Here is a 20,821-nt window from a genome sequence, read left to right on the forward strand (position 1 = left end):
GTGCACAGTTAGCTAGTGAGAGCACAGGAGATACGCAGGGAGATTGCAGCAGTGTAGATGTGCTTTGGGGGTAATTCGGAGTATCATGGGTTTATTGGTAAAGTGTCTGATCTTTTCATATATATATATATATATATATATATATATATATATATATATATATATATATATATATATATATATATATATATATATTATGGGAAAGGAGTTATGGCTGTATGGTCTGAATCTACAACTACTAATCTGCTTTGTTTCTACCTGCATACATTGGCTTGGACTCCCTTTATTTATCCTCACAGATACCAGCCTACCCAGTGTTACAGCTTTCAACAAAGTATAAAGTTCAAAGTGGAAAACGCATTATAGACACGTTCATTGAATCAGCCACATACTGCAATCGCAAATTACAATCCACCCATTACAAAACCTACATTTATATTTAATCAGCTGCTTTGTGTGATCAGAAGGAGTGCAAGCATGATCACATTTAGAGGTTTTAGAGGTTTTCGCTGTAATTTGATATGTTATACGACTCTGACAGCAGATTGCTGCAGTTTGCTGTATTTTTGCACACACCTCAAGCTTAGTTGCCTTCTCTCTTGTGATGTGTTTTTCTTGTAGAATTTGTGGTACCATATAGATCAGTTGACAACTCAATTACGGTAAAACATTGCTTTTCAATGGCTCATGTAGTTTAAGTGGATTGAATGTGAAACATTACAAGCTTATATTGTTACAGGTCTGTTAACTAAACCATACAGTACCTGCTTTCAGAAAATGGGTTGATTTAATACATTGAAATAAACCTTTAGTAAAGACCTACAGTACTGGATAAATGGTGGGTTTTGGTCTCTAGCACATTTTTACATGCTCTCAGTTCATCATTACACATTTTGGGGAAAGTCCAAAATGTATTCCATATAGACTTTAAAATCACTTGTTTTTCTTCAGAGCACATTTCCCCCTTATTCATTTGAAATGGGCAACTGTGCTATGCAATCTATTAGAAAGCTGCATCTGCATATTGTAATTTGCTCAAACAAGCCTCCACAGAAGGATACATTGAAAAGAGTTTACAACCTTTTTAACCCACATGTCAGAACTGACAGTGAGTCTACCCTGTCTGACAGCTGTTGATGTTACTGTTGAAAGTATCCTTTGGCGAAGGCGGTGCAAATTACATCACCTTAGTCTACCTGAGTGATGGAAGGGCATTGCGATATCTTATTTTATTACACACTTTGATTTTCTTCTAATTTCATATTGGTTGAAATATTGTCACAGGGTGAGTTTTAGTGGAGATTTTTGTAATTCTAGGGATGGGCCTCAGCCCCTTCAATGAATGCTATTGGCTATCCATATTTATCTTCTAAAGGGGGGGTCGGTGGTGTTCCGTCACCTGACCTTGATATATCTCTGATTGAAGTCGGAGGTCTCTTGTGTTTGTTTTCCTTTTATAACTCAGTTAAGTGAACTGTCTTCTTACTGAGTGCTAATTGTTGAAAAAATACTGCAGAAAAACAAATCTTATATATAATAACAACATATATACAAAAATAAGAGCCACTTTCTTACTTCTGTCAGCTAATTATACACTCATGTATATTGGTATCTAAATTATTAATTTACACAGCTCTCTGCATGTTCTCACGATTCAGTAATTCACAAAATAGTTGAATTCAGAATTAACAGTAAACTGTACTGTATAAAGGCCCTTTACTAGTTTATAAATTCAGTTTTTAGTTTTGTAAGTCAGAGACTTTTTCATAACTTTGATACAGACCCCATATTTGTGTTCCACACATGTCCATTTATCATTGTTTGTCAGCCTGAGGTAACTGTCATCAGTCAGGCCCAATTTGTGAAATATCTCATGAGATGTTTAATTTTATCTTCTTATACAGTATGCTAATTTTGACATGATTGCAAAAAATATTGAAAAAGATGAAAGCTATGGAATTCAGTAATACTATGTACCAGTAATGATTATATTTCTAATCATTGAACAAACATAAGACTTTGTATTTAGTCATTTACTGATTTTAATATCCATAAATGGCAGTGACAGTTGTATCTATTTAATGCTTTCAAGACAATATTCTAAAGATTAATTCAAAGGAAGTCTTTCAGCGCTTTGCCAAAAAAACGCAACCTTGCTATAAATAATTAAGTGCCAGTCTTAAAAGTCAAAAGTGTGTTTTGATGCATAAAATCAAGGTTGATATTCATTAAAGAAGTCCACAGCAGTCATAAAAACTGTAATAATAAAAGCAGACTTCTTTAATTAAAACATATAGCAATTTGACCTGTAACAGCAATTCATGAAATTAAGTTTAACTGTCTGCTTTGTCCCATTGCAAATCGTTTCAGTCATTAAGGTTTAAATGAGCACCTCATTAACAGATGAACAAGTAGGAAGTGGACAAGTGTAATCATTGCGTTTCATCTTGGAAGCTTCATCAAACACAATTTGGCCGGATGCTGTTTGACACATTGATTTCGAGTTTTTGTCACAGGGCATATTTGAGACATATGTTATCATCTAATTAATATATTAGCAATCACTGTGTTAATTGTTCTGCCACAGACCTCCCACTCTCTCTCTCTCTCTCTCTCTCTCTGAGGTCTGACATTAGCCATTTCAATTGGATGGCTTAAAAAGAAAATACCTTAGCTTGTCAAAAACATTTTCAAATTCACACCATTTATGAATTCGCAAATTCACACCCTTTCTTCACAATGTCATTTGTTTGTTAAAATGTTAGTTTTTTTTTTTCACTTGTAACAGATATTAGGGGTAAAGACTGAAACGTAACGTCACAAGAACTTGATCATAAGGTCAGGACTAACACTGTTTGAGCCTGTATTGATTAAGGAATCACCTTGCACTGTACTACATGGGTCATTCCATGGCAAATCACCCCAAAAATGTAGAATTTATCATCATATCATATCAATCTTTATTGTATATAGCACCCTTCTCAATAGATTGTCGCAAGGCGCTTCACATGTACAACATAACACTCATTTTTGTTGATACTATACAAGCAATAGCAAACATTAAAACATTGAATACAAAAATCAATTCAAATGCAATACAATACAGGGTAAAGATTACACCAAACTCGGTGCGAAAGGTTCAGGAGTAAAACCAAAGCAAGCCTGATCAGATCAGGTATATGCCACGAAATGACCCACACCTAATAAAAATGATTGGGCAAACAATATTTTTACTGGGACTAAAGTTGTTAGGTTTACCAACATAAGCACCACTGTAGAAATCTGATGCCTTCTTAGTGCTCAGTGTAACTGGGCGCTTGTATAAAACTAATCTCTGCAAGTGGTTATTTTTTCTTGTCTGCTTAGGGAGGTTTTGGCAGGGGGTTTTAAGGAAGGAATGCAGAGTTGCAACTGTACACTTGTATTTCGCAAGAATGGATTGAGTCTTTTTAAGCAAGCCCACGGGACATTGGCAGGCATGAAAGGGGCCGGGCCATTCACAGGCTCGCTATACTAATAATTGTAGGTTTCAATATAATTTGAAGCACAAGCTATATTCAAATTGATGCTTTGATGTAGAAATCCAAAACACAAGAGGGATTTACACCTCAAAGGTTAGACATTTGCTTATTATATTAGATTGCCTTACATAGCAAGCCTGGGATTAGTGCAACCATCCCTCCTAATGATAGGGTGTTCATTAGGACAGTGCATTCTTCAAATGTAACAGGCAATTATATTTCCTTCAGGTTGCTTTAGGAAGATGCTACACTGTAATTTTTGAGACAGCAAAGTTTTAAATCAGTTTCCCTAACCTTAATTAGCTCCAACACATCTACTAGTACACTTAATTCTTGTTTAGTTCATCTATTATTTTCTAAAACAAAAAAGTGCTCTTGACTTTACAGCATATATTAGGGTGCAGCATTGTACAACAGCCCTCTAACTAATGTTAGTGTCAAAGCCCTGTAAATAACTTGTTGTCTTTTGCAGTTTAAGTAAAGCAGGAGTGTACAGTGAATGGAACAGCAGAGAAAGCAAATGGTGGGGGCATCTTACCAGCATGGAGGTGTTGTATGACAGTACATTCAGAGACTTCACAGTCATTTTAAAACCTTCTGGAATTAGGAAGGGATTGTATTTACCTGGATAGAGATGTTCTGTATTGTATATGTACCAAACGCTTCCTTTTAGTACCAATGTACGGTTGTCACCAGTGCTTTTCTGAAATAGAGAAAACTTAATTTAACGAACGTAGTGTGCTGCCCACACATGCAACTGCATGTAACTTAGAGGCAAGTTTGATAACTTGAGATAACATGTGCAGTAGATGACAACTACTACTCATCCATTTTTTTTAAATTTAATAACATCATTTTATTACAGTCACTTTAAAAATGATTACATTATATTATTACAGGCTTGAATATAATTGTTAGCTCCCAGCTGGTTGATGGTTGACAGGAGTTTGGGAGTTTTACCCCCCAGGTCCTCACTTATGACTTTTGTTGAAGGTTGCTAAGATTTTCAGTGCAGGTGTAATGAGAGTTGCTAGCCTGAAACTTTGCTTCGCTTTACAATCTTGTAGGGAGGTTTAACAGAAAGTGGTTTCTTGTGACAGTGGACATGAAGTGTTGTTGGGATATGACTACATAGGAAGTACCAGTTCCAGGGCTGCCATTAATAGAGCTTCTTCACAGCAGTCTGCTGCAAAGATCAAGCAGCACTGCTCCCCAGTGGAAACTATTGACTGACTTATAGTGTTAATGAGGCCACAAAACATGGAAACTGCCTATTTAAATGAGAACTGGTGGGATCCAGGGTCATCACCTGACTCTAAGAGCCTTTGCCCCAAGCAGAATAGCTGATTATTATCCCAGGGCTTTTAGATGTGTTTATATAATCATTAATCTTGGCACTTCTTTATTTACAAAGGTTTAGAGCAGCAGTGCTCTTTTACATGCAGTCACTAAGTAGGTTCAGTAAAGCATTGCATGTAGCTTAATTTTTGTTTTCTTTGGTTTAGATTGTAAAAAATAAGCATCTTTAAAAATTTTACAAAAACACAATATAATTAGGAACACTGGTTTGTAGCTCATAGCTGACAATGCAATATCGGAATATATATATATATATATATATATATATATATATATATATATATATATATATATATATATATATATATATATATATATATATATATATTTACAGACACACACACACACACGCACACACACGCACACACACACACACACAATGCCTTGCTAAAGTATTCAGACCCTCTCACAGTTTTAACATTTTGTTGCTTTAAAGTTTGCAGTCATGAAACTTTGAAGTAGGTATTAATATGTGTTATATACACAACCTACTCTGCACATTCATAGCAAAAACAAAAAGAAATGAGTAAATAGATAAAATAAATAAAATTTAAATTAAAATGGAAAGCCATGATTGCATAAGTATTCAAACCTTTTGCTGTGGCAAACCAATTCAGGTGCACAAAATGACCTTAACGAGCCACACAATTAGTTGTATGGCCTCTGTCTGTGTGCAATATTAATGGGTCTCATGATTTCAGAATAAAAACACCTGTCTCTGTGAGGTTTCTTGGTCAGGTAGTGAATTTCAAGCAAAGACTCAACCATGAAGACCAAGGTGCTTTCAAAGCAAGTCAGGGATAAAGTCATTGAAAAGCACAGATTAGGAGAAGGGTACAAAAAAATATCAAAGTCTCTGAATATCCCTGTGAGCACAGTCTACTCAATCATCAAGAAATGGAAGGTGCATTGTACCACCCAGACACTGCCTAGACAACTGATGAGGGATGCCACTGTGAGGCCAACGACAACTTTGAAAAGAGCTACAGAGTTCAGTAGCTGAGATGGGAGAAAATGTGCATCAGCCAACAATATCCAGAACACTTCACAAAAGTAGCCTGTATGGCAGGGATGCAAGAAGGAAGCCTTTACTAAAAATAAGCCATCTCAAAGCCTGCATGGAGTTTGCAACAAAACACCTGAGTGATCCTGCAAAAATGTGGCAAAAACTTTTGTGTTTGGAACCAAATTGGAACTTTTTGGTCTAAATGCCAAGCGTTACGTTTGGCGCAGACCCAACACAGCACATCTCCCAGTCAACACCATCCCTACAGTCAAGCATGGTGGAGGCAGCATCATGCTATGGGAATGCTTCTCCTCAGCAGGGACTGGAAAGCTTGTTAGGATTGAAGGAAAAATGGATGGAGCAAAGTACAGGCAAATACTAGAGGAAAACTTGTCTTAAAGACTTAAAACTGTGGTGAAAATTCACCTTTCAGCAGGATAAAGCATAAGGCCAGAGGTACACTGAGTGGCTAAAGAATAAGAAAGTGAATGTCCTTGAGTGGCCCAGTCAAAGTCCTGACTTGAATCCTATTAAGAATCTGTGGAAAGACTTGAAAACTGCTGTCCACAAGTGATCCCCAGAGAGCTTGAGCAAATCTGCCAAGAAGAATGGGCACAAGCCGGTGTGCAAAGTTGGTAGAGACTTGTTATTAAAGTTAGAAATTCAATGTTTACTGGATACCCGAATAATTAGAAACATGGATTTCATTATGGTAACTTCTCTGGTTTCTAGTTTTGGCCTGCTTTGCTGGTTGTCATCTAATTAATTATCTCGTTCAGTGGTAGTGAGACTTCTGAAGGCTATCTCACACAATAATATCAAATTGCTTACATGGACTTTTGTGGAGAGTTATTTTGTCATTTATTTTAATATTTTGTTTTACATCATTCTCCCTTCTGAGGTATGGGGTGTCAGCCCTTGTTAGCTTTGGTGCTGCTTTGTTTGCATAGGGTTTTGCTTGTGATAGATTGTCTGTGGTGCTGTGTTTTATTGTATTGGCATGTGCGCAATGCTATACTGTATGAACTTTCAAAGTTGAATTCAATTCAATGCCGCATGGGTGATATTGATTTGATGTCATTTGTAATTACATTGACTGAAGCTAACAAAATAATTCCATACATTTCCCAAGCCAAGTGCCCCTATGCCCTTTAGAACTCTGAAATGGGTAGTTCTGAAAGAAATCTATGTTTTAGCAAGCCGTTGTTTTCATTTAAAAACATGATATCAAGATTAAGGAAATCTTGTCTACAGGCCCAGCTTTCAGATAGTCTTGCACTTTCATGGTCATTTCACTTGGGGATCCTGTTAGTAACTAACTGGCATGCTTTACAGCCAGTAAGGTGCTTGAACCCCAAAACACCACTGAGGTTAAATGACCTAGCAAGTGCATGTGCAAGGGCAAGGCAAGCAAACTTTTAACATTTTAGATGTCATTTCAAAATACAGGTTTGCTATACGATGTGTTTCTTTCAAAACTGCACATTCGAGATATGAAAGTATGTTGTTAGCTACAATCCCTTTAACTGTCTCTGGTAGCTGACAGTGTTGAGTTATAGAAAGTTTGCTATTCTGTTATGTTTCCAGAATCTGCAGACCGGGTTCAATCCTCATCGCTAACTGATCATGCCAGCAGTTTCTGACAATTTACAGTTTCTGTAAAGGCACTAAAAATATGATGGTTATTTGTCTGAAAACACTAGCAAAGTCATAAAATGATGGTTCATTTAATTATTTGATAGTGTGTGGATTTGCTGCTATTGTCATTCAATGTTGTTCAATTGTTCACTGTTGAAACAATAGCATGCCTTCTAAGTGTAGCTGAAGGATATACAGTATTTAAAAAATTGCCTGTGCGCAACATATTGTAGCACACTTTACAAAGCACTGCAAACCACCTCCTCCCTCACAAACACTGCTGTGAGTCCGTGGATGCTGCATCCTGTTTGAAATAACAACACGTTCATTTTAAAGTTTTTTTCTTGTTTGTGTTTGACTGTGTGCAGTTAGTTTGGTACTCCACTGTGAGAGGCACGACCTGCTGGAGGGACTTTAAATCTAAACAGCACAGTTTCCTCTTTTTTTTATTGTTATCCCATCTTGTGTTGGTCTCGTTTGCACAGCTGGCATGTTCTTCAAGTTCTAATCTCAGAGGAGATCCTGTGTAATCCGGTACCTTGGTTATTCCCTGGCTCTCAGTGTAAATAGGGAAACATGTTCCTCAGTGGGTCACAGGGTAAGGCTGTGACAGGGTCAGGGAATTGATGTGCTGGCTTTAGACACTACATTGAAAGTGCTTGCTTAAAACATGAAGCATGCCAATGGTATCAAGAAAGGAGGCAGCAATTAAACTTCCATTAAAATGGATAAGATGAACATGGCTGTTTTTGTTTGCAGTGATGATGTATGTGATAATGCAACTTTGTATTACAGCTTAAAATATTTTACTGAGTGGTTAAGAAAATGTCCTTAATTTACAATAGCTGCATTAATGATCATTTTTCATTTAGTGGGTTGAAATCAGACTTTATCGGGTATAACCCTAAACAGAAACACAACTCAATAATGACATGTATTAAAATTGTAAACTTGCACTGGTAATTTAAAATATAACCAGCACTATTACTTTGAAACACAATCAGGCATTACCAGTGATTCCTTAAATCATTTTTGTATCAAAGCATCACGTCAGCGCTATATAAGCATTCTGTAATAATGGACAAACAGATTGTTTGTTAAGCTGTGTTTGGTGCCATAAAAGCCTTGTTATTAGTTCCCTGAGGGAGGTGTAAGAATTAAAATACAGAAAGTTGCAGTGTTATAATATTGACTATTAACACCTGGCCTAGTAATAATTACAACATGGCAGCACTGCTAGATGAAAACAAGTCTCTTTGTTGTTGTGTACAGTTCTGTTGTGCAGGAAACTGTGTCTGATCTGTAAAGGGAGTGTTCTTTTCTGTTCCGTGGACTAGGCCAAGCATATAACAGCAGACTGAAAGGTCTTCAGGGAAGGCATTGGCTGTTAAGAATTCAGTTCTAAAACCTAAAATATGATTTTAACCAATGCTTTAATATGTCAAGAGTTGCCCTATGAGTTTAACACCCAAATCAACTGTTGGTGTTGGTGTATGTCTAAGCAGTGTAATAACACACTTCTAGTTAAAGCATAATTGTGAATAGAACATGGGTGTGCTCTCATCTACTGTACATAAACCATTTTAGTTTCTGGGTTATGAGTTTGAGGATAAATAAGCAATCCCAACCTCATCCCTCAAACAAATTGAACCAAATGTACTTTAGTTGTTTATTTAAAGTACTTATCAGGCAATGTAGTAACACAAGCAGTGCTGCAGACAAAGTAAAACAGCGGGATGAGTTGTCCTATATATACAGTCACACTGACATCTATTATATGGTTCTTACAGTGGGATTGTAAGGAAAGTTGAGGGCCTCGTCAAACTGCCAACATTCAAGCGATGCCAAGTGATATTGGACTAAAAGTCCAAACCTCTGCTAAGATTACCTGCTAACAAAGTTTGACTGACAAGACAAGCTTAAAAGCTGTTTAAAGAGGTTGGCTTGTCACCTGGCTTTTCTCTCGAGCAGTTTTTCTGTACAGTATGTGTGCTGATGTTGTGTTTCAGTCATATACCTATATTCTTCTGCTTTGTAAACCAAGGCCTTTGTTGTAACTCAGGAAGCTCTAGTCAATATTCCCCACAACAACAAATAAATTAGAGGCTCAATTAATGTTTTGCTAGCAAAAGACATCAATATAGGATGCTTGCTGGGGAAATTATTGCAAACAGTATTATAACCCAGTCAGAAAATACATTTTTATTTTAATTTTTTTAAAGGAAACTGCAGCTCCATTGTATTGGACATTTTCATTTGATGCTCTGTGCGCTAAAGGTTGTCAGTGCGACTATCTGAGCTTCATACAGTAACCCCTGGACAACATTATGCGTCACACAATTGATATGCATTATTTAACCTTTGTTTAGGGGTAAGGTTTAAGTGAACATCGAAAGCGAATAACATCACCTGCCCTGTTCAGCAAGGAGGTCAGGCTTAGCAAAATAGAAAGCTAGGAAAGTCTTTCTTTGTGTACCTTACTGAAAGCTTGGCTTTCCAGTGCTATAAACAAATACATTTTGTTTAAAAAGTTAGCTGTGTAAACTACACATTTAAAATAAAAATATAAAAACACTTGACTTAGTAACTAAGCATCACCGTGAGGGGAGCACTTGTCAATCATCCTCTGGTGCTATTTCAACTGCTAATGTCTTCTTTGACTTTTTAATATTATGATAACTCAGGTCAAAATCTAACGGTACCCTTCATATAAGATGGCTGCCATATTGTGGTCATGTGACTTTTTGGTTTCGAGGATGGTAAAGCTAATACAATTGAATTCTGTCATTTCATCAACAAAGGTGCATTACCGATGCTGTCCAGTTAACATGTTTCATTTCAAAGCACGTTGTTTGAACCTCCCCTTATCAGTGGTACAGATCCTTTTCACTATTCTTTTTCATTCACAAACTATTCCATTGGACATGCCATTGACTTTATATTTATTGCTATTGTTTGAACTTTCATCAATACAGACTTAGCTCAGAATCATAAGTACTGCCAGCTTTTTGCAGTACAAACATTCTTTGCATAAGGCGGCAATGACTCAATGGTTTTCTCTGTCTGCATCTAGGGATAGCACAAAGTCAACGGCCCACAATAAAGTCAGAATGTATTTCAACATTTTGAATGTATTTCATCATTATTATTTTTTTTTTAAATGCAGTGTTATTTCATTTAACTTTATCTGATACAGGGATTTCCCCAATCTGGCATGTGAGCTGAAAACGCCAGTCTGATAACAGACATGTTTTTAATCTATGAAGCTCTTTTTGTTATTAAATGCCAGTGTTAATGTTTCAACTTCTCTATGATAATTAACATATCCCTGCCCTTGTTGGTAGTGCATTGCTCTTTAGTTTTTTAAAATTTCAACATTTGCCAAAAAATACCTTATATTCAGCAGGTACTGTGGTACCGTTCACTGGTGCTTTACCACTTACAAAAACAAGATAAAATTGTCTATGCGGTGCTATGCAGTCTTACTGGTCATTGATACTGTAGCTGGCACTTTACTCTAAGTCCTTAACAGTGACTGCGTGACCCTGAGCAAGTCACTTAACCTCCTTAACAGTGACTGTGTGACCCTGAGCAAGTCACTTAACCTCCTTGTGCTCCGTCTTTGGGTGAGATGTTTTTGTAAGTGGCCCTGCACCTGATGCATTGTTCACACACCCTAGTCTCTGTAAGTCACCTTGGATAAAGACGTCTGCTAAGTAAACAAATAATAATAATAATAATAATAATAATAATATAATAATAATAATAATAATAATAATAACAATAATAATGTTCCTCAAAAGGTTATAATGACTTTTCAGTCCACATGTCCTGATTTATTTGTATTAGACATGGTTAATGCCATGAAAGGATTACAGTGCTGTTGTAGTGGCCCAGCTTTAATATAATATCAAAATATTTGCACCCCTCTTATAGGAGCCGCCCCAAGCAAAGAGACACTTTCAAACACTGATAAGGGCCATGGGGCCAACTTTTCTTACTCTTAAGCTATAATCTCATCTGGTTTACATTTCATTCCAAGTGGGAACATTTGCACTGGCTATTTAATGGGGAATCCCAATATTAAAACAAGTTATGCCCAATATGGGAAACAAAACATGGAAGTCTATAGTGTAGTCGTTAAAGGGCAACTTGGTGTAGTTATGAAATATTAGTTGTCTTAAGTAGTGTTTTGTGTCATCTTGTTTAGATTCACTTTGTTCTTTGCACCTCTGCGGCCTCAATATATAAATTCCAAGTACGTCAGAGTCACCAGATTGCACCCAGAGGCTTCATATCACAACCATAATAACATATTCCACTGCAGCTGTAATGTGTGGTATAGGGACACACAATGCTCGTTTTCAAGGGTTTAATATCCTCCATTTTTACACAAACCTTTGAATTTCAATTGACGACATGGAAATAGTTTGAAATAAATCAGTACAGGAGTTTCCCAGTGAATTATTTCTCAGCTATTGACCTGATAAACCGTCTGTGTATTAGGCTTATCTTTGAAATATACAAATGTGAATCGTGTCTGTACTCCATCAGCGGCTCAGCAGATAGAGACATGACATCCACAGCTGTTACAGTAAATAAGGCATTTGCGACAATAATAAATATCCAGCTTTCTTCTGAGACTAGTCATTTGTGAGAGATCAGAGAAGGGTTTTGCAGTCTTAAGAAAATACAAAAGATCTATGTCTGGACTTTTTCATGTATGGGAAATATAGCTATGACCAAAATCTTTACATCACCTAGTATTTTAGGATTTTAAAAAAAAGGCTATATGGACATAATTTAGATCTTTTATTTAACATTCTGTAATCAGCAACAAAATTATGTTGCAAAAGTCTATTGGAAGCCATAATGGTAGTACAGTATTTCAGTTTAGATTTCAAAATGTCACATTTTTGTCTGTTTTTTGTTAATATAACTAGAAAGAGGTAGGTAGTTCAATATGTTAACATAGCATTATTCAGTCGGTTTCATTCAACTTTATGAAGCAAAATATGTTAATTATATAGAGTGATGCAAAACTTTTGGCCAAAGCTGAATATGTGAAAGATATAAATTAGGATTAGTCAAAATGTTTAAAAAAAAAAAAAAAATGCATGAATCTGTACTCTCTTATACACTAGGCCGCAAGCACTATTTTTAAAATGTACCGTTCATTTTCTGATTTCAGTTAGCCATGAAAATTTTCACCTTTTGTTGCCTTTTAGCACGGAATTAAAATGCATTAAAATAGTTGTTTTTTTTTTTAAATTTATCTACACATCCTACCCCACAACTTCCAAGTGAAAAAAGGATTCTAGAAATTTGTAGAAAATTAATTAAAAATAAAAACTGAAATAGCTTGGTTGGATAAGTGTCTACCCCTCAATAGCAATCCTAAATTAGCTCAGGTGTAACCAAGTGCCTTCAAAATCACACACCAAGTTAAGTGGCCTCTACCTGTGTTAAATTGTAATGACTCACACAATTTCAGGATAAATTCAGCAGTTCCTGTAGGTTCCCTCTGCTGGGTAGTGCATTTCAAAGCAAAGACTCAACCATGAGCACCAAGGAGCTTTCAAAAGAATTCCAGGACAAAGTTGTTGAAAGGCACAGATCAGGGGATGGGTATAAAAAATATCAAAGGCCTTGAATATCCCTTGGAGCATGGTCAAGACAATTATTAAGAAGTGGAATGTGCATGGCACCACCAAGACCCTGCCCAGATCAGGCCTTCCCTCCAAACTGGATGACCTAGCAAGAAGAAGACTGATCAGAGAGGCTACCAAGAGGCCAATGGCAACTTTGCAAGAGCTACAGGCCTTTATGGACAAGACTGTTCAAAGTATGCATGTGACAACAATATCCCAAGCACTCCAAAAAACTGGCCTGCATGGTAAAAAGGAAGCCAATGCTCAAGAAAGCCCAACTTGAATCCCATTTGAAGTATGCAAAAAAAACACTCTGTACTCATGTGGCAAAAAGTTTGGTGGTCTGACAAAACTAAAATGGAACTTTTTGGGCTAAATGCAGTGTTGTGTTTGGCGCAAACCCAATACAGTGCATCACCCAAAGAACACCATCCCTACTGTGAAGCATGGTGTGGCAGCATCATGTTATGGGGATGTTTCTCGTCGGCAGGGACTGGGGCATTTGTCAGGATAGAAGGGAAAATGAATGGCGCAAAGTACAGAGAAGTCCTTGAGGAAAACCTGCTGCCATCTACAAGAAAGCTGAAACTGCGATCCGAAGCACCCAGCCAAAGCTACATTGGAGTGGCTAAGGAACAAAAAGGTAAAAGTCCTTGAGTTGCCCAGTCATAACCCAGACCAAAATCCAATCGAAAATATGTGGCATGACTTGAAGATTTCTGTCCATCAACGCTCCCCAAGGAACTTGACAGAGCTTGAACAGTTTTGTAAAGAAGAATGGTCAAACATTGTCAAATCTAGGTGTGCAAAGTTGGTAGAGACCTGTCCCAGCAGACTCACACTATAATTGCTGCCAAACTCAGGGGGGTGGAGACTGATCCAATTATGATCTTTTCAGTTTTGTATTTGTAATATATAATTTTTTTCTCAATAAAAACTTTTTTCCCCTTAACAGTGTTGAGTATGATGTGTAGATAAGTGGAAAAAAAATCTTCATTTAAATGCATTAAACTCTGAGGCACTGACACAACAAAATGTGAAAAAAGTTCAAGGGGGTGTAGACTTTCTGTAGGCACTGTAAACTGACTGAGAGCACAGTAAAGAGAATAGACAGGGGACTCCAGAGACAGTGGACTTCCTAGACTGTTTAATGATGGGTGAAAACAATAAACACATTGTAGCTATTTATTTTATTTCCCAGACAATTCATAGATTACATATTTACAGTCAATTACTGGGAAATACTACATGTAATGTTTTGTTTTATTTATTTATTTATTTATTTATTTATTTATTTATTGCTTTCGTTGTTTTATTCCAAGAAGAGATGGAGTCTCCAGAGGCTATCCAAAGGGGCTTTAGAGTAGACCAAAGCATTTCCTCTCCCTTTCACTTTTTCCTGATGTGGCACAGATTCCGTCCAAGCGCGAATGAGTGTTCAGCCAAGCCTGTTTCTTTTGGGGGAAATTAAGGCATCTCAAAGCTTTGCCTTCAAAAATCTGCGGGAGCTTGACAGAATGCACCGACATGAGCGGCACCCTAGGATGTGGTCCACAGGGCTACACTGCCACCTGCTGTCCGTGCACCCAGCTTACAGCCCTGGAAACTGGTCAAAGTGAGGCTTAATTACAGCATGCTTGAATTGCTGTGAGTGCATGTCAGAACAAATTATGTAACTAATGAAGCTGAAAATGTTAAGGGAGTAGAATTGCAATGCAACACTAATGTTCTTCCAGAGAATGTGTGCAGTAAAAATGCAGCCTCGTGTATTAGAGGAAATGGGCTGTTGATGCATTAACTGTTTGTTTAAAAAAAAAAATATTTCCTTCTTGCATTGCTTTGTTTGCTCTGCAGTACTGAATTTGAAAGAAGCAGTAGAATCATATGTGCAGTACAGTAAATTAGGGTTTTAAAAAGGATAGCCCTCCATTATTATTATTATTATTATTATTATTATTATTATTATTATTATTATTATTTGTACTACTATGTAAGATTATTTATTCTGTATACACAGTATGCTGCACATATGCTTCTCATTTGTAATTTGATATAAATCTGCAGTATATCTTTCTTCCCTGCTGCGTCCTATTGAAATGTAGGCTAATACTCTATTTACAGAAGGATGTTGGTGACTTTGTCACTGCAAACAGTGCTTGTGCAGATGACTTGAACAAACCGAGTAAATTATGCAGCGCTTGGTATGAGGTTAGTGGATCAGCCGCATACAAAACACATCCCTTAGACATGCCTGAGGGACAATGACATTATCCAAATGCCATGACAGCAGCTTGCAGGCAGCTGATTAAAGGGGCTCTGCTGTTTGGTTCAAACTGAAGTATGATAGTTGATTTAAGAGAATTAATTGAGAGAATGGTTGGATTTCAATGTACTGCTGTTCTCTGTGGTGGAACTCCAGACATTATGCAATCTTGTAACAGAACCACCTGAAACTTTTCCCTAAAGCTATTATTAACATGTTTGTATTGGGGTTGACCGTCATTAAACTGTGAAAGTCAGGAATTGTTAGATAATTGTAGTGTTACCGACAGCTATTATTAAATGAATTGTTATTTTTGCTATATAGTTGATATCTGTATGGACATCATTTACTGCAAGGATATGCAAATATTTGCCAAGTGTTTTGGATGCTAGTTATACCTATGTATTGTTTTTGAATTGACATTTACTTATTTTTTGCATAACACGGTTTCTTTGCTCTGCGGTACATGTTGTTTTCTTTGGCATAAGTCAGATATACTGTCTGTGGCTGTGTCTGCTTGATTGAAACTGAAAGAAAGAAAGAAAGAAAGAAAGAAAGAAAGAAAGAAAGAAAGAAAGAAAGAAAGATCTCATAGACCAGTGGTTAGCATTGATTGGTTGAAATGATTCCTTTCTGACTTCAGGTCAATTCTCAATCATACTAAACAGTACCATATACTGTAGATGTATTTGAACTCACAATAAAAGCTTCATATAATAAAACCATTTGCTTGGTGTCAGAGTGCAACTGCTTCAGAAGTGTGTTAGAAACATGTGCGTGTGGTTTCTTTAATATCCGTGGCATCGCATGTTGGTGGTTAATAGCAGATTTCAGCAATTGTAGCACATAGCTACCTATTGAAAGCGCAATTCATCATTTGTACATTCATTTGATGTAAGAAATTTGGGTACTGATGAGGTTAGGCTAATGCCCCATCTGTTAAGACTTGAATACTGAAACGTTAGCTGGATGTAGACTTTTGCATGTGAGGTATCAGACTTTGTTCAAAGTTGTAGATTTTTTAAGTTGGCAGTTTAACTTTCTTACGCTATGCACATGTTTTTTGTGTCACACTTATCTGCAATGTACCATTCTTGTCTGTGCTTTACCAGTAACACCTTCCTATGATTTTTATCGTGGCACACTGCAGTAAAATATGTAAGGGTGTCACTCCCCTTAAATCGAAGGTCTTTCAGTATAGCTTTGGGGGTGAAAACGGAAGTGAGTCTGTCAATGTTACCGGCATAGAGCAGCCATCTCTATTGCAGACAGTACTTCACCTTTTACAGGAAAGAAAAACAAGATGTTGATACTGCCTGGGCCAGCCAAAAGGCACATCTTCTGACATCCTGTGGTCAGATGCTCTTTAGCTTCAAGACTTGATGGATGTTGGCTGCCTGTCAGGCCCTTGTTTTTATCTAGTGCTGTGAAAGAACACAAGTTGAAAAAGATTGAGCAATCTTATTTCAAGGCATAGGCCAAGCAGTGTGCTTGTATGCTTCATAACGAGATTTCCTGAATCAAATGACTCTTATTTAGAAATTGAGTGTTTGACCATGTGCAGCGTATCGTGTGACCCCAAAGTGGTAATATAGCAAAACCACCCTGGAATTGTTCTGCAAAGTTCAATGGATTTTCACATTTATTCAAGTCAGGCCATGTTTAAACCATAACATCTTGATGGTTAGGTTCTGACTGGGAGACTCGGGGGATTGGAATAAGCTGGCTGACTCTTAGGGAGTCTTGCATATATAAAAAATGCTAAATAGGTAAAGGGCCTAACAAAAGTAAAACTGGGTATATTTGTTTGATGTGACAGATAACAGGAAATGTGATTCAGAAACCAATTTCTTTTCTTGCAGCTCAAATCGAAATTATTCCGTGCAAGATCTGTGGAGATAAATCATCAGGAATTCATTATGGGGTTATAACTTGTGAAGGCTGCAAGGTAAGATTTATGCAAAATGTGCGCCTTATCCATGCCTTATCACAGTTTTGTAGGATTCTGTTGCAGTGTTTGTTTGATAACAATGTGGAGCCCCCTTGTGAATTTGGTCAAATTTGACCTCGCCAAAAAGATTACATTTTAAGTATTTAATACAGTTTATTAAACCCTTATATTGAAACACATATCCCAATTGGAGTCAGGGTTACATTACCAAAGACAGTTTCTGCTGGTGCCAAAAAAGCAGTCTAGTCGATTGGTTAGTAGTGCCCTCTGACATCAACAAAATGGCAGACCGTCTGCAGCGTCACAGATTTCTCTGGATGAATATTGGATTAATAAGAGTTTAATAAGGCAAATATAATATATACTGCAGTTTTTACCTTGTTGTTGAAAAATCTTCTGCTTGGGTTGAAAAAGTTACCGTTATTGTCCATTGTCTGTCACTTTTTTAATGTAAGAGACAACAGTTTCCTTCATTAAGCCTCAACTACAGTCAATATTTCTTTCTCCCGGGTGGTGGGGGGGGGTAGTTGTTGGGAGCAAGGAGATTTTGGTGGTCTTCATATCACAAAAGCACTACACAATTTGGCATGTTTGTCAGTCTCTGCTTGAGAGAGGTCCAGGATTGAAGCTCTGACCAGCATTGAAGTGAGCTGGAAGAGTAATGGGGGGGGGGGGGGGGGCTGTCATGGTGCCTCAGTATGTGTCATTCTGTTTAATTCACAAACAAATAAAAAAAAAGACTATATACACATTACTGCTTTTGGTCCTGCAATATACACATTACCACGTAAGTCTCCATTTCAGGGTGTGAAAATCTAATCTTTATGGAATTAGCCAGGATTTTACAACAAGCAAGTGATCTAGTATTCCTAAAGCAGACATGAAATGCCTTTATTCAGCTTCTTACTTTATCTGAAGTACAGCGCCCCTGTCAACTCAGTGTTATATACCCAAAATACAAGTACAAATAATAATAATATGAAAAAACTGCAATAAACTGCTGAAATGTGTATTTAATGACTATTACTGTAGGCTCAGTTCCACTTAATGGCATTTGCAAGTACAGGAGTTCTAACTATAAATCACAGCATTATGAAAAAGTCCTGCTTGGCAGCAGCTTCTATACCCCCGTTTCATAATGGCAACCATTAGAAGGCAACTTGGCAGCTGTCAGCTGTTTTCTTGTAATTAAACAGCCAATGAGCAACTAATTAAGACATATGTGTATTGAACAGCCAAATGGGCTATGTTAATGATCTGCTAGAATCAATTCATTAAGTACAAATTTGTCAAAAGATAGAGCATCATATCAGCACTTTAGTCTTCACTGCTCTGATGAACAAAACATACTAAATGACAGTCATGACCTCAGCAAAATACACCAACAGGCAGGCCCCTTAGCTTTCTAATAACAGATTAAAGCATGGTAAAAGCTACAGCATGTGGTAGACTGAAACTGCTCACAAAGTGATACACAAATAGCTTATACAATACCCCTTACTCTTTTAATAGGCACAGCATCTTCAGGGACAGAATGCCCGCTCTAAAAAGCTGCATGGGTAATCCAGGCAGGGTCTTGGTGCTGCTTACAGCAGGAGGATGCTATGAATAAGAATCTGCAAGCTCCACGTAGTTTTGTTTTATTTTTTTATAGTCCTAAGATTGTGCAAGATACTTTAAGTGCTAGCTGCTACAAAGTTCAGCCAGGCTGTGTAACCTTGGCTCTTCTCCTCTGAAGTTCTGCTATTTTAAAGCTCTGTGGTGTGTCGTCCCCCAGGGCTTCTTCAGGCGAAGTCAGCAGAGCAACGCCACATACTCCTGTCCTCGTCAGAAGAACTGTCTGATCGACCGAACCAGCCGCAACCGTTGCCAGCACTGCCGGCTGCAGAAGTGTCTCACTGTCGGAATGTCACGAGATGGTAAGCAGCAAGGGTCCTTGGTATTGGTGTTGGTACTGGTATTGGTACTGGTATTTGGTATTGCTTTAGCCCTAATAGCACCTACCTGTCGACATACAGAGGCAGGACAAATACAATTTGTAAATTTACATCACATGGCTTTTCTCACTTTTAAACAGGTACACATTTGAATTTATTTAATAGTATTTATCTCCTTTAACTTGTTAGTCATCTCTGAATGTTAAAAGTTATATAGTTGCTTTGTTTTTACCTGAAACATTTTGGTATGTAACAGTACAGGCTGCACTGCTTACTAAATTCAGAGCACTGTTTTAGCTTTTTTTTTTAATTGTCTAACTTTAATTATCTGTTTTTTTGGAAGGAGAAAAAAACCTGTTTAATATTGGTAAAACATGATAAATATATGTTAAACACATAGCACATGTGGTAAACTTGTATTAGGCTTATAGAAAAAAAAAATCATAAATTAGGATTACATTTGAACCATGTCACTGCTATCCTTATACAGTGGAAGCTATTAAGAATAACAAATAATAAAAAGTGTGATTACTATGTTAGAATTCGGAACGCCAACACTTCATAAAATTGCCAAAATCATCTGTTATCTTTGTAAGTTTTCTAACTGCAGTTCATATGTGTTGGTCATTTCTTTTGTATCTGGTATTTCTTAAACCTATACTGATGCACAATGAAAAAGCAACAGTCTAAGTTTTACATCAGTAGCTCATTGGGAACATACATAATGTTATTTACATTTTAAATAGTGAGCAGATAGGTTTGTTGATTGTTTCAGTAGTATTGTTTCTTGGAATAACAAAATACTGAGCTCAAGTGATGTGATTTCATTAAAACGCCAGGTGCTCAGTGTTTGGTATTTGAGTTGAGTTAAAACTGCCAAAATTAGTTGATTAAGACTGTATAAACAGGCATTCAAAAAGACATGATTTTAATGAATGCAAGAACAGCGAATGATATGGCTATGCCCCGCTTGAGTAATGAAGATCACCTGGTTGCTTTCCGCATGATTGAAGGTGGCCTGTCAGTGAGAAAAGTTGTCCGGAGAATGAGATGTTCTACTTCAACAATCAGCAGGCTAGTGCAGAGAAACCAGGAAACCGGCTCTGTGAGGGACAGGCCATGTCCATCATATCCTACTGATCCATCTGCATAATCGTTTTCAGACTGCAGTGGCTTCAGCACAAGAAATCCCAGGAATAAATAACCAGTGCGTCAGCAGAATGATTGTTGCTTGCTGTCTGCATGAAAATGATTTGCATGCTCGGAGGCCATTCAGGGGTAACATGTTGACCCCTGGAGATGAAATCTCAGTCTTCTGTGGGCCAGAGAACATCTGAAGTTGTGGCAGAGAGAGTGGTGGTGTGTTTTATTCACCAATGAACGCTGTTTTGCCCTTGACAGACCTGACGGAACATGTGTGGTGATGTCGTAGCGAGTGTTATGCTGACTGTTGCATTGTTAAAGCCAACCGGTGGGGTGGTGGAAGTGTAATGAT

General features: G+C 37.3%; 1 protein-coding gene across 2 annotated transcripts in view; it reads left to right on the forward strand.

Annotated features, from left to right (window-relative positions):
- Nucleotides 1-20,821, forward strand: part of LOC121294826 (nuclear receptor ROR-alpha A-like) — a 243,329-nt gene that overhangs the window by 209,926 nt on the left and 12,582 nt on the right. For both annotated transcript variants that reach the window (XM_041218935.1, XM_041218936.1), the window contains 2 exons: nt 17,301-17,386; nt 19,167-19,308. In XM_041218935.1, coding sequence (XP_041074869.1) covers nt 17,301-17,386; nt 19,167-19,308 — 228 coding nt within the window. The remainder of the gene's footprint in view (nt 1-17,300; nt 17,387-19,166; nt 19,309-20,821) is intronic.

This window comes from Polyodon spathula, chromosome 19 (genome assembly GCF_017654505.1).
Source record: "Polyodon spathula isolate WHYD16114869_AA chromosome 19, ASM1765450v1, whole genome shotgun sequence".
In the NCBI taxonomy this organism is placed as follows: domain Eukaryota; kingdom Metazoa; phylum Chordata; class Actinopteri; order Acipenseriformes; family Polyodontidae; genus Polyodon; species Polyodon spathula.